The sequence below is a fragment of the Convolutriloba macropyga genome, chromosome 1 (genome assembly GCF_964194025.1).
Source record: "Convolutriloba macropyga chromosome 1, txConMacr16.3, whole genome shotgun sequence".
NCBI classification, from domain to species: Eukaryota; Metazoa; Xenacoelomorpha; order Acoela; family Convolutidae; genus Convolutriloba; species Convolutriloba macropyga.
In genome coordinates this window covers 34,772,213-34,786,648 of record NC_134468.1, presented here as the reverse complement: position 1 = coordinate 34,786,648, position 14,436 = coordinate 34,772,213, and the positions used below count along the sequence as shown (strand labels likewise).

Here is a 14,436-nt window from a genome sequence, read left to right as displayed (position 1 = left end):
AAAACTAAATCACGCGAATGATCAGAAACTCGCTCCACTAAGAGCAAAAAATGATGTCATTCACGCAATTCAGTTGGAATTGAGTGAATGACAATGCCCAACGGGCAGATTTGAAGTGATGGTGGCGTCACTTGGACGTAACAAAACCCCTGCCGACGAAAAAAAATAGCTCGAAGAATCGTGAGAGTGACTTACTTTCCCAAACAACATAACCGTCATGACCTCACAAAAAATTTTTTCTCTCGTTACAATTAATTCTCTACAATAAAGAAATTCTACTTACTTCCAGTTAAAATTATTAAAATTATTTTAAAAGTTCTGCAATAAATATATTTAATGAAAAGTTAACATTGGTGATGAATATTTTTTAGCAATAATATCTTTGAAAACACAAAACACAGAAATACGGAACCAATCAGAATTCATACAAAATAAACCGATATTAATTAACTTTCAGATAAGATTTTATTACCCAAGAAATTATTTTAAAAAATCACTGAAATCTTGAGACTGCAAAATTTTCTATTAATGGAAACATATTTCGAAAAACAGCCAAAAGAAAGAAAACTGAGGAATTCAAAATAAAACTTTACCTAAATCTTCAGTCTCCAAATTTCAAAATTCGCCAACCAAAAGAAAGAATCGGAAAGCACAAGGCAGACAAAATCTTAATCTGAATTGAACATTTTTTTAAAAAATATTGAAAATAAGCACCAGCTATCAAAACTAACATTTCTGGTGTTGGGATTCGAAAGACTTGATATACAGCTCTCTGAGATATCTTCGATCAAATATGCAGTCCATTGTAAAACCGCAATTTTTCAGAGAGATAAAGGAAAAAGATCCGTTCAATCATGAGTATCAGTGACAAAAATGTTAATAATAATTCCAAACAAAATCTCGAAACGTAATTATATTAAATGAAAAAACATAAAATTAAAAAAAAGAAAAAAGCAAAGGAGAAGGGAAAAACTTAAAATCGTAACAAAATCATTAAGGCAGAGCAAATATTATTAAGATTAACGCAACAACTCATGGATATTGGGAAAAAGCGCGACGTTCTAAAGTGGAGGGTAGACACAATGTAAACAAAATTAGGAAAATTGCATCTCAACATTTTTCAGAAATCATAAATCATTGCTTAGTCTTGAACTTCCGTACAATTAATTAGCGACGTTTCTTTTGAAATGAAACATCGAAAACAAAGATTCAAAAAATTGATTTGTTTTGTAAATGTCAAAAAATGTTACAATCCTCATTATGAAACAAATTTTTATTGAATTACAAACACCTACAGGCCAAAACCATGAAATATCAAAAACAATAGTGAAACAACTAATGGTGCTCAAAAAAGCTTAGTTTATTGCATCAAACTAAAATCAGAAAAATTCTACAAAACGATTCAAATTGGTTTTGTGATATGTAAAAACTTGAAAAAGAGAAAGACTCTTGAAGGCCTGGAGACTCGAGGCCTGGTTTAAGTAGAGGTCAAAACCATACACACTGATTACCAAACAGTCGGTTTAAATATGCGAAAAATGGGAAATACTGAAAAAGTTAAAACTAACCAAAAACTGCTCCAATATTGCATTGATAAGGCTGTCAAACGACACAGTATTATCAATACAAGGTTTCAAAATAATGCAGCCTCGGCCAAAAATAAACCATTTAATGACAAAACTAAGCAAGCAAAAGAACCTAAGGAGTAAAAACCATTCTGTCACAAAAAAACAATTCTGTCAAAATAAAAAGTCCTCAAATCAGCGCAGTGCAAGAACCGACAACTTCTCTCCATCACAAAACAGTTTGGGCAGCAATTAGTATCCCTTCGTTCTTAGGTCTAAATGCCGCATGATAAAATAGTAATTCCGAGTATAGAAAAAGCGTAGCGGGAGGGACTTCGGGAACTGCTCAAAGTTTCGGCACTACCTTAAAATTAACATCAAATAAAAAACATCTGTCAAAAAAAAATGTCCAGTCAAAACGAGAAAAGATTAAAGCCACAATTAAGAATGATGAATTACAGTAAAGAGTTGAATACAACATAAGTTAAAGGACTAAAAATTGTTTAAAATTTTTCAATCCTTAACATTGACCAAAACACAGATGGATATACAATAAGATATACATCTAACTGCGCTACTAAACGCTCTCTTAATAATTGGAATCTGAAAAAAATTCGTACAATAGAAATTATTTGAAAATCAAGCAGCATTAAATAACTCAAAAGATCAGTTTCAGATAAAAAACATATTCCGACCACAAACAAGCTTACAAAAAATATACGACTTGATAACACACAATTTCCTTTTGGCATATTTTCACCAGGACAATTATTCACGAGGAGAATACAAAACCTAAGAAAATTTCTATTGATCTTACCGAACTGAAAAATTCAAACAGAGAATTAAAGGTTAATTGACCTCCAAAACTAAGCTCACAAAACGTTTTGAGATTTTTCACTTATGCCAAGAGTGATTAATGATAAAAGCTCATACCATTCATCACATTAAAGTAACAAAATCAAAGAAAAAGTTAGGAAACGCTACGGAAACCTTGAAAAAAAAGATATGTGCCTCATTCATACAACATCAGTTTTTCTGGAAGATTTCATGGGACACCCATGCAAACACAAGTGCAAAAAAATAAAAACAACCAGGTAAGCAAAAATTTCACGGCTAAAGTTGGTTAAATCCATACTTTAAAAAGCGCTTTACAAGATCTGCTTTGCTTTGAGGAGGTAGAGTTGGTGGATTGGTAGTTTTAAACCTAACAGTTTAACACTAAAGCTTGGTAATGCCACTTCAAGTCTGTTTGTTACAGGGGACTGATTTAGTTGACTCTTGTCTATTGGCAGTGGAACTGGTTGTCCCGGTTGTGTTTGAGTAGCCTTTACCTTTCGATTGCGACATGCTGTTTGCTTCCTAATACCGGTTAGTCGTTCTATTTCGTTGTAATTTTCTTTGGATGCCTGACAATTTTATGAGCGAGTATGGGCTCAGGGTCTGACTGTTTTTGTTGGCTACTAGTCCATGGTCTTTTCCGTGGTACGAGATCTACCTGTTCAATTGAACATTGGCTTTTATCCCCTCCATTTGCGAGCGTCTAATTTCTTAAAGTGTTGGGCATTCTTTCTGGTTGTTTTATGGTAGTTGTAGTGTGCAAAGTTTCCATAATTTTTGTTCCATATAGGAGACAGTTCCTACTAGATTCTTTTTTCGGTTCTTTTTGAGTTCTTTCACATGATGATAGCTCGGTCCATTGCTGTGTCCGGATTATTTAATTGGGCTTAGTGTGTTGGTTAAAAAACTACGAATAGTCATTTTAATTCATTGTTTCTGTGACTTCTGGTGCGGCTCTTGACTTCTGTACCACTCTCAACTTTTCTGTCTTCCCTCTGTTCCATCGTAAGCATGTGTTCCTACTGCATCAGTTCCAAATAATCTAAATAGAGATTCTTTTTTTGACCAACTTGAAAAGTTTTGGTTTGGACTGGTTGATGTTTCCTAGGGGACTGCTTGAATTTCGTCCGAGAGGGATTTCGATAGGTCTGAAGTGGTCCGTTGAGTTGTTAGTCTCATGTGATATCCGTTGGAATCTTATGTTCGTTAGATACTGAAATTATGGCCATCTAATAAATTTTCGCATCCGAGTTTTTCTTTTGCCGATCTAATTGCTCTTTTCCGATTACCCTACGATCGTCTATCGGTTGCGTATATTTTTATATTCCCTTTTGAACAAAACTTTTTTGAATGCGTAACCTGTGAATAAACTGCACTGCTCCACTCTATGTTAAGTGGAGTTGAGTGTAGATAGCAGTATATTGTTTGAAATATTACTAGGTTTTTATTAATAGCGTTGTTATATACTTGACTGGTGATATACATTGAATATCTGTGGATAAACACTAGAATCTTTTCTTCGTTTTTGGTGTTTAGTTCGGTTTTGCAAAATCTAGTTAAAACTCTTGATTAGGTTTAACTAACTTATCTAACTTTTTGTACTGGCATTATGGGGTTGCATATTTTGTTCTCAGCAATTTCGGTGCATGGTTTGCACCCCTCTGCTCTTCCGAGGAGTTGTCGATTTTTCTTAGACAATCATGATTTTGTGACATATCAATCATACTGAGTTATCCAGGATGAACGTTGTGAAATACTTCAACGAGTGCTGGTCTGAGCACTGTAGGTATAACTATTTTTGTCTAGACAAACGCAGCCATTAGTGATGTGCAGGACCATCCACCGATTGTTGTGATATCTATATCGGCTGAATTTCCATAATCGTTGTCTATCTTGTTTGTAAATGCAATTGCTAATTTATCTGAAGAAAATATCTTTTGTTGTCAGCGACGCTGTGTTTGTTGAAAAGACTGATGTCGAACTCCTATTTCTGATATCTCTTCTGGTTGATCAAGGTGGAGGTGTCAGATCGGTTGCATTCGGGTTCTGTCACTCTCTGTCTCTTCTTCAGTTTGAGGCGTATTCTGTACGTCAATTCCTGTTTCTCTCGGGGGGTAAGCTTGTATATTGTGTTGTTTGTAGTGTCTTCTTCCATAGTAACATTGATTGCTGGTCATGGCTCATCTGTTTTGTTTGACATCACGAATTGTAAGGTTTTACTGTTGTTGTTGGATGGACTTGATCGATTGTTCCCAATTGAATTTAATAAGTGTGTTAACAGAATTAATGGTTAATTGACCTCCAAAACTAAGCTCACAAAACGTTTTGAGATTTTTCACTTATGCCAAGAGTGATTAATGATAAAAGCTCATACCATTCATCACATTAAAGTAACAAAATCAAAGAAAAAGTTAGGAAACGCTACGGAAACCTTGAAAAAAAAGATATGTGCCTCATTCATACAACATCAGTTTTTCTGGAAGATTTCATGGGACACCCATGCAAACACAAGTGCAAAAAAATAAAAACAACCAGGTAAGCAAAAATTTCACGGCTAAAGTTGGTTAAATCCATACTTTAAAAAGCGCTTTACAAGATCTGCTTTGCTTTGAGGAGGTAGAGTTGGTGGATTGGTAGTTTTAAACCTAACAGTTTAACACTAAAGCTTGGTAATGCCACTTCAAGTCTGTTTGTTACAGGGGACTGATTTAGTTGACTCTTGTCTATTGGCAGTGGAACTGGTTGTCCCGGTTGTGTTTGAGTAGCCTTTACCTTTCGATTGCGACATGCTGTTTGCTTCCTAATACCGGTTAGTCGTTCTATTTCGTTGTAATTTTCTTTGGATGCCTGACAATTTTATGAGCGAGTATGGGCTCAGGGTCTGACTGTTTTTGTTGGCTACTAGTCCATGGTCTTTTCCGTGGTACGAGATCTACCTGTTCAATTGAACATTGGCTTTTATCCCCTCCATTTGCGAGCGTCTAATTTCTTAAAGTGTTGGGCATTCTTTCTGGTTGTTTTATGGTAGTTGTAGTGTGCAAAGTTTCCATAATTTTTGTTCCATATAGGAGACAGTTCCTACTAGATTCTTTTTTCGGTTCTTTTTGAGTTCTTTCGCATGATGATAGCTCGGTCCATTGCTGTGTCCGGATTATTTAATTGGGCTTAGTGTGTTGGTTAAAAAACTACGAATAGTCATTTTAATTCATTGTTTCTGTGACTTCTGGTGCGGCTCTTGACTTCTGTACCACTCTCAACTTTTCTGTCTTCCCTCTGTTCCATCGTAAGCATGTGTTCCTACTGCATCAGTTCCAAATAATCTAAATAGAGATTCTTTTTTTGACCAACTTGAAAAGTTTTGGTTTGGACTGGTTGATGTTTCCTAGGGGACTGCTTGAATTTCGTCCGAGAGGGATTTCGATAGGTCTGAAGTGGTCCGTTGAGTTGTTAGTCTCATGTGATATCCGTTGGAATCTTATGTTCGTTAGATACTGAAATTATGGCCATCTAATAAATTTTCGCATCCGAGTTTTTCTTTTGCCGATCTAATTGCTCTTTTCCGATTACCCTACGATCGTCTATCGGTTGCGTATATTTTTATATTCCCTTTTGAACAAAACTTTTTTGAATGCGTAACCTGTGAATAAACTGCACTGCTCCACTCTATGTTAAGTGGAGTTGAGTGTAGATAGCAGTATATTGTTTGAAATATTACTAGGTTTTTATTAATAGCGTTGTTATATACTTGACTGGTGATATACATCGAATATCTGTGGATAAATACTAGAATCTTTTCTTCGTTTTTGGTGTTCTAGTTCGGTTTTGCAAAATCTAGTTAAAACTCTTGATTAGGTTTAACTAACTTATCTAACTTTTTGTACTGACATTATGGGGTTGCATATTTTGTTCTTAGCAATTTCGGTGCATGGTTTGCACCCCTCTGCTCTTCCGAGGAGTTGTCGATTTTTCTTACACAATCATGATTTAGTGACATATCAATCATACTGAGTTATCCAGGATGAACGTTGTGAAATACTTCAACGAGTGCTGGTCTGAGCACTGTAGGTATAACTATTTTTGTCTAGACAAACGCAGCCGTTAGTGATGTGCAGGACCATCCACCGATTGTTGTGATATCTATATCGGCTGAATTTCCATAATCGTTGTCTATCTTGTTTGTAAATGCAATTGCTAATTTATCTCAAGAAAATATCTTTTGTTGTCAGCGACGCTGTGTTTGCTGAAAAGACTGATGTCGAACTCCTATTTCTGATACCTCTTTTGGTTTATCAAGGTGGAGGTGTCAGATCGGTTGCATTCGGGTTCTGTCACTCTCTGAATCTTCTTCAGTTTGTATTCTGTACGTCAATTCCTGTTTCTCTCGGGGGGTAAGCTTGTATATTGTGTTGTTTGTAGTGTCTTCTTCCATAGTAACATTGATTGCTGGTCATGGCTCATCTGTTTCGTTTGACATCACGAATTGTAAGGTTTTACTGTTGTTGTTGGATGGACTTGATCGATTGTTCCCAATTGAATTTAATAAGTGCGTTTTGTCTTTATAATTGAGATATAGTGGAGAGCAACTGATTTTTTTTAGCAAATGGGACCGAGTTTGAATGAGTTTTGTTCACATTAATGTATTTGACTTTGAATATGACTTCATTTCGTTCCTTGTTTCGTGTCTATTCCTCATTTGTATAGCTATTGTTCTTTGTCCTATGAATTAGCTGTGGAGCAGTGCTGTGGGTACATATAAAATTGCGAGTAGTTGTTCTTTTTCTCGTTGTTCTTTATTGTTTTAATGTGTTGTTTCTTCGCATTTTTTTCTTTTGTACACGTTACTCAATTTGTATAGTACCTGTAAAAAAGAGCATAAGTTGTCTAATGTAGCGACTATGAGTAGTGAGAAATGGGGTGGTCTACCGCACAGATATAGGATCCCTCCCAACCCAGTCTCGAACCTACGCCAAAATCACTCTATCTAACACCTAGAAAGCTACCTACTCCCTTGAGCTACAAAACCCAAATACTGCTCACTTTGTATCACTATTTACGGTTATTGGATTTTGTAACACAATTCTTTAATTCAAAATACCGCAAATTCTAAGGCAACTTGGCCCAGATGGTACGTCATTATGACCAACTGGGCTAAGTTGCCTTCTTGTAACCAAAATTACTTTTTATCATGATTGAACAAACAATGCTATCACAATTTTGGAATTTTATCTGAGTTCGAATAAATAAGCCACCCTATAAATACTAAGCTCCAAAACTTACAATCACTCAATTTCAGCAGTTACCATGAAAAGCTGTCCAGAAAATTCAGATAATTTTCGATTCATAGTCTACAGTGCTCAAGTCCTCATTCCCTCTCAATTTCCATTCGATTCAAACAGCAAGAGACGCAAGACCGACCAACGAGAGGCCAGTCAGACAACCCAAGTTCAGCCAAAAGGCCTTGCACACTGGATTGATCAGTTCACAGAATGGCAATTTGCTGTTGTTAACCATGAGCCAGAAAAGACTCAACAGCATTTCAGATGGTGCGACGACATCTCATTTGAGCACCAACACATTCTGGTCTATACAAACGATAATCCAAAACATATGGAGAAGATTATCAAATCCTATATTCGCCATGAAAGCAAAATCCTCTTTGAGATCAAGGCAAGAATTTTTGCACAATCAAGCGCGTTTCAGACGTTCAATCGGCAATTCTTGCGTCTCAACATATCAGACATTACAAGACGGGTAGACATCTACGAGCAATTCACAAGAAACGCTGATACCGTAAGGGACATTTCACCCAAAAGATGTAGCGCAATGGAGGCAGTGTGGGAAATTGAACGATCTTGCCCAAATCGGCGATTAGAGCCAGCAGGCATGACGGATTATCAGAGAATTCTGACGAAAATTGAAAGCCTTGAGAGTACCGATTCTCCGTTCAAGAACACTTTAGAAGACTACATTGATATATTGGCGACTGGCTGGGGATCAATTTACAGATCGGATCACTCGGTCTACTTGGAAGTTCAATGTGGAATGAATAATGCGCACTGTAGTTGCTGGGAATGTTGGGACGCTCCTTTAGAGGAGGACTGGGAGAACAAGGCGCGCAAAGAAGAGGTGGAAAATTCCGAATCATCTAAACAAACAAAGAAAAACTGATAAAAAAAAACTGTAACTATAAACACCATTTTTTTTATATACACTCTGTAAATCAGTTGATTGGGGCATTTGAATGATAAACATTCCTCATATTAATAAAGTATTGAACAACTTTGAAATTGTTTCCAAGCATTTTCCTATGAACGAAACAACAAAGAATGCCTTTTTGGCAGTTTGTATGTTCATTGAACCAAATTCTGATCTCCAGGTCATCAAGAAACTGGCCCCACATGGTGGATTGATAGGACCTGGTGATAGCAGACTTCATAAATATCTCAAGCATTTGAAAATTTTGAGAACGCATGCTGCATTTCATGATGCCTTTGGGTTCATGAAAGAACAATACGCAACAGCGCCCGGCTATGTATACATTGTTTCAAACATTCCTAGCCATTTTCTTTTCGGGCACGTTACCGGTGTTCTTTTTTGGACAATATTCAAACCAGTTTTTCGGTCCTATTTTGATGCGTTGCCATTTTAGATGACTAGCAATAACTTAGATAACTTTACACTGCATATTTCAAAGCTCGCAGCTTTGCAATTTTTAAACAAAAATCAGAATGAAGAAATTATTTTGCGGAAACTGTGTTGGAAAAAGGTGGGTCAGAGATGTGTCCCCGTTCAAACCGAAATTGATCTTACTCGAGATGAAATTGAACTGCTAATTGAGGCAGCTAAACTGTTGGAATACTTTGTCGCTATATCACAGCAATCGAATAAGACGCCAACACCTGAGCCACCGCCTAGGAGTACACTATAGTCATGGCCGACTCACCGGATTGTCAGTTGGATTTTGCCAGTAAGATTATTTTTGATGATAACAATGAGGAGCGCCCACCGTGGAAACTGTGTGGAAACATTGAAAGATCTTTGGTATTTTACAGTATTCACATCTTTCTTTTGATTGGAGCGATTGCAACGAGCCTTTGCTTTCTGTTCATCAATAAGTTCTCAACCGAAAGACCAGAAATTTGGTCGCTTTTAGCATTAAGTATTGGCTGTTTTATTCCCACACCCAAATGAATAAAGTTATTGTAACGGAACCTCATTTGATGATGGTGGTCGTCGGACCCAGTGGATCAGGAAAAACACGCCTGGTTGCAGATATCCTCATCAAACAAGAACCTTTATTTTCTCCCAGCTTTGACAAAGTGACATATGTATATCAGCATTGGCAAAAAGTTTATACAGAGCTTGCCAATATTCTTGACACAAAAATAAGTTTCATTCATGGACTTGATTGGAGCAAAATCAACTCTACTCATGAGAAAAATCGTCAACTAGTGGTTTTCGACGATGTGTACAATGAAGCCAGCGAACAAGAAGAATTTTTAAACCTAGTTATTTCTGGTCGCCATCAAAACAGACACGCAATTTTATTGAAGCATAATTTGTATCAAAAAAGTAAAAACTCAAAAACAATCGATCTTAATGTTACGCATATGCTTTTGCTGAAAAACCCCAGAGATATTATACAAATTGACGTTCTTGGCCGCCAATTGGGCAGCCGTAATCTTTTATTGTCAGCGTATAAAACTGCAACCAAGGAACCATTTGGACATTTGTTGATTGACCTGGAACCTCGATGCTGTGAGCAGCTACGGTTATGTTCAAACTTGACGGACAATTTTACAATATTTTACAGTTCACAAACCTAAGATAATAAAATTCAACTCGATGAATCATTCACATCATCTGACTACTTTCAAACTGCTTATGGGCTTCAAACCTGTATTGAAGCGTTTCGCAATTCTCCATCTTCATAATGAGTTTATAAAGTTTCTACTGGACTGTATTTATAACATTGTTCATGGGAATGTCTCATTAGCTCAAACTACTTTAAATGAGAGCAAATTAAAAAAATTTAAAAACATTTTAACATTTGTTTGTAATAAGAAGTTCAGTCAGAAACAAAAACTTCTCGCAAGCAATCAGGGATTGCAGCTAATTAAAATAATTTATGAGCCCGTTCAAAATCATTTTAAAGATGAGCAAGCAAACTAAAGTAGAAGCAAAAAAGTTTTTACTTATTTCATTACAAACCTATAACGAGCTGTTGAACGGAAACAAAACAGTACAAGATAGCCAGACCTCAACCTCCACCACTAAAGAATACTTACTTTCTCACAGCAACAAAAACAACGAAACAGACGTTGCAGCTCAATTGAGTGTTTCAGCCACCCTCAATCAAGTACCTAAGCCTGGTGGGTCAAACCAAGAAACAGATGAAATGGTAGCTAGGGAACATCAGCAAAATAATTTGAGTTCGGACGAAGCAAACGAAATAGTAGAACAACTATCAACTGGACTGTCAAGTGGGAAAATTGAAAAATCAAAAGCAATAATCAAATTGTTGCAGAAATCAGAAACAATAGCAATTGACAAGCAAACAGGAAAATTACAAAACAAATCCGGAGGACCTCCATCAGACAGAAATTTATTTCAACTTTTGATGAACATTCAGCATCCCACAAAAACTTGAGAGATTTGTTGAGATGTTCAGTATCTGGGAGAAAACATGGAAAGCCATGTGGTGTTCGAATCTCTCGTAAGTTTAGGGCTGACTGCCTTGGCGTTTGTATTTGCAATTAAGTGTTGAGCAATTTTCACCTGCAGACCTTGAATTGATTAGAGCATTGAAAATTGCTCAACACTTAATTGCAAATACAAACGCCAAGGCAGTCAGCCCTAAACTTACGAGAGATTCGAACACCACATGGCTTTCCATGTTTTCTCCCAGATACTGAACATCTCAACACTACACCTTCTTATTGAATTGCTCCTAATACTTGCCGGAGTGGAGAGAAACCCGGGACCAGCCAGGAAACTCAAATGTGGAAGCTGCAAGAAACTTTTGGGGAAAAGTACAAAAAACGACCGCTTTTCTACTGCACAATATGCGGTTGAGTGCATTACCAGTGCTCTGGCTTACAAAATGTAAATGACTACAACAGCAGAACTTTTACTTGCACAAAATGCAGAAATGAAAGGGTAATCTCATCAGCAATCACCCATAGCCGTGGCCTACAAACTGCACAAAAATTCTATACCAACTCAAACCACCCCTCAGCTTACGGCAGTGTCAATAGATTGATAAAAGAAACCGGACTAAAGCGGAAAACTGTAGAGACCTATCTGAAAACAAACTCAACATACACCAAGATCAAACAAACTAGGCACCGTTTTCGCCGTCTGAAGGTGCAGTCATACCGCTTGAATGAAATTTGGTCCCTTGATCTCGCAGATATGCAATCACTATCTGTCGACAACCGAAACACCAGATATTTACTAGTCGCTGTGGACACATTAAGTCGTTTCCTGCGTGTTCAACCAATGAAAAAAAAAATACGCCACCACAACTAGGAGAGCTTTTGCAACAATGACAATAAAAATCAGACCAGAGAAAGGACTGACGATGGGAAGGAATTTTTAGGCTCTTTCAAACAGTTTTGCGAACAGAAAAAAATAATTCTCTACCAAACAAGAAACGAAAAGAAAAGCGCTTTTGCAGAACGAAACATCCGATCAATCAAGTGTCTGATTTACAAGTACTTGATTGAAAACCATACAAGCAGCTACATAGATAACCTACAAAACGTTGTCAATGTAATCAACTCGCGTGTAAACAGAGTGACTGGTCTCGCTCCGAAAAAAGTGACCAAGCAACATACAAGCTTCTTGGTATCCCTCACATTGAACGAGAAGATCCAAAAACCAAAATTTTCAGTTGGTGAAACGGTTCGGATAGAGAGAAATATTAAAACCTTTCATCGTGGTTATCAGATACAATTCAGTCACGAGATATTTCGAATAGATAAGGTCCTCACACTCAACCCTCCAACATACCGTGTAGTTTCCCATGAAACAAGTGAAGCGATAGACGGCAGATTTTACGAAGCTGAACTAACAAAATATTCCGAAATTTAATATGACATCATTAGACAGCCTTAGAAGTTTCACAATAAATTTAATTTCAAACTTGTCCACAAACACTTACCCCGGCAACACAACTTGTTGCCAAAAACAATTGATCAACAAAAAATTTGGCCGCTGGCAAGTGGCATTGCTCGAAATTTCATGGCCCGCTAAATTTCAAAACGTTACACAAGGATTACTAGAAACTAATCATGGGGAATCAGAGTCCTCTGAAGATGATAACGATGATAATGACGATGATGGCGATAAGGTAATAGAGCCAACAAGTGCTGACGAGCTCTACGTTGACATAGGCCGTCGTCGGCGTCGACCTACAGGTGCGACGGACAGTCCTGCAAAAATTTCCAACTCGAGATGCACAATTGACACCGGCTACTACCCATCGATTGATCATTTGATGAGCAAAATTTTTGCTAAGAGTTTTCGATCAAGACACGCAACTGATTGGCCTTACAATTGGTGTATATCAAGTCACAGTCAAAAGCTAAAAATATTGCCACGAGGTCACCAAAAAGATGATTTCCAGTCTACAGAAAACGAGGAGGACGGTTTTCTGACAGCCGCCAGCTCAAGTGAAGATGAAGGCCAACAGACATGGAACGGAACAAAACCCTTTGAAACACCATCCAGTATAGAACTCATTTCCAGTGACCTTCAAAATATTCTTGGTACAGACATTCTTAAAGTTGGCGTCAACCCAAAATTTCCAGTTGACATTTCAGGTGGGCGCCATACAATGTTTGTCTATTGTGACCTCATACAGGATGAAATACTGGGCAACACTTTCACATCACTTCTTAGACCAATTGCGATCAACAGTACATCAAATAGGAAACTAGACGAGGTAGCAACTATTTGTCACCAATCCTTCTCAAACCTGCAGTGGAAAGATGTAGTCAAGTCATCATTTCAATCAATAACCATAACTATTCGCGATGAAACAGGCCAACTTATGCCTTTTCTATCAATAGGTCGCAGCTGGCTGACTCTGAAATTCCAACTTTTGCCCCAATAAAAATCATTTATCCCATTACGAACACAAAAAGCAGTCGCTCATGGACGCACATTACGACGCTCAAATTTCAAGAAATCAAGACAATTTTGTTACCCATGTAGGCCCTGCCAGACAATTTGGTTCAGGCGCCGCTGGTCTTGGTGCTCTAGCTGTGCGTATTGGCCGTTGCACATTACCTCTTTTGAAAAAATACGCATTGCCGATTGCCAAGAAGGTTGGACGGAATCTTGTCAGTGCAGCAATTCCAGAAATTGGTCAGATGATAGCCGGAAAAAAGAAGCTAAAAGCTGTTGCGAAAGATTCGATCAAAAAATCAGTTTGAAAAACAATCTCGGACTCCGTGAAGCCGTCCCGCTCGCGTGCGGCGCCGAAAGGACCGCGCTCCACGCACGCATCGGGCGCCCGGGCCCGCGTCGCCGCGCCGTCCGTACGCCCGGTGGCGGGCGGGAGCCCCCCCCCAGGGAATCCTTATCAGCAAATACACGAGATAAGAAAGACAACCTCTCGCAAGCGGACTGCAAAAACGATCAACGGCAGCACTTTTAAAAATTCAAAAGCCAAACGCAGTCGAACTGATATTTTGTCAAACATAAAGTACATAAAGTACTACGACCTTAGCAGCAGATATTGCCAACCCTGTAACACATACAGCGCTAGATTTTTTCGAAAAACCCAATGTTCTTGTTAATTATGAAAGCGGATTCGACCAGGAAATCTACCCACAAGTTGGTTCTCGAGGTCCAACCTTGGATTTTCTGATTTGTGGAGATCAACGCAATTGCATCGACCTCAATTTTTTACAATTAGGACTTCAAGTGGCTATTTACACGCCCGATGGAAAAGATCGTATCAAGGCAAGCGACGCAAGCAAGGTTGTTTTTGCAAATAACGCGCTACACAGTCTGTTTTTACAAG

General features: G+C 37.8%; 1 protein-coding gene across 3 annotated transcripts in view; it reads right to left on the bottom strand.

Moving 5' to 3' along the window:
- LOC142338176 (inositol-tetrakisphosphate 1-kinase-like) overlaps positions 1-14,436 on the bottom strand; it is a 29,194-nt gene that overhangs the window by 2,740 nt on the left and 12,018 nt on the right. The window contains exon 1 of one of the 3 annotated variants that reach the window (XM_075387814.1): positions 2,897-3,249. The exons of the other annotated variants lie outside the window; for them this stretch is intronic. Coding sequence (XP_075243929.1) covers positions 2,897-2,912 — 16 coding nt within the window. The 5' untranslated portion in view covers positions 2,913-3,249. Of the gene's footprint in view, positions 1-2,896; positions 3,250-14,436 lie in introns of those variants that run through there. 3 annotated transcript variants of the gene reach the window in all.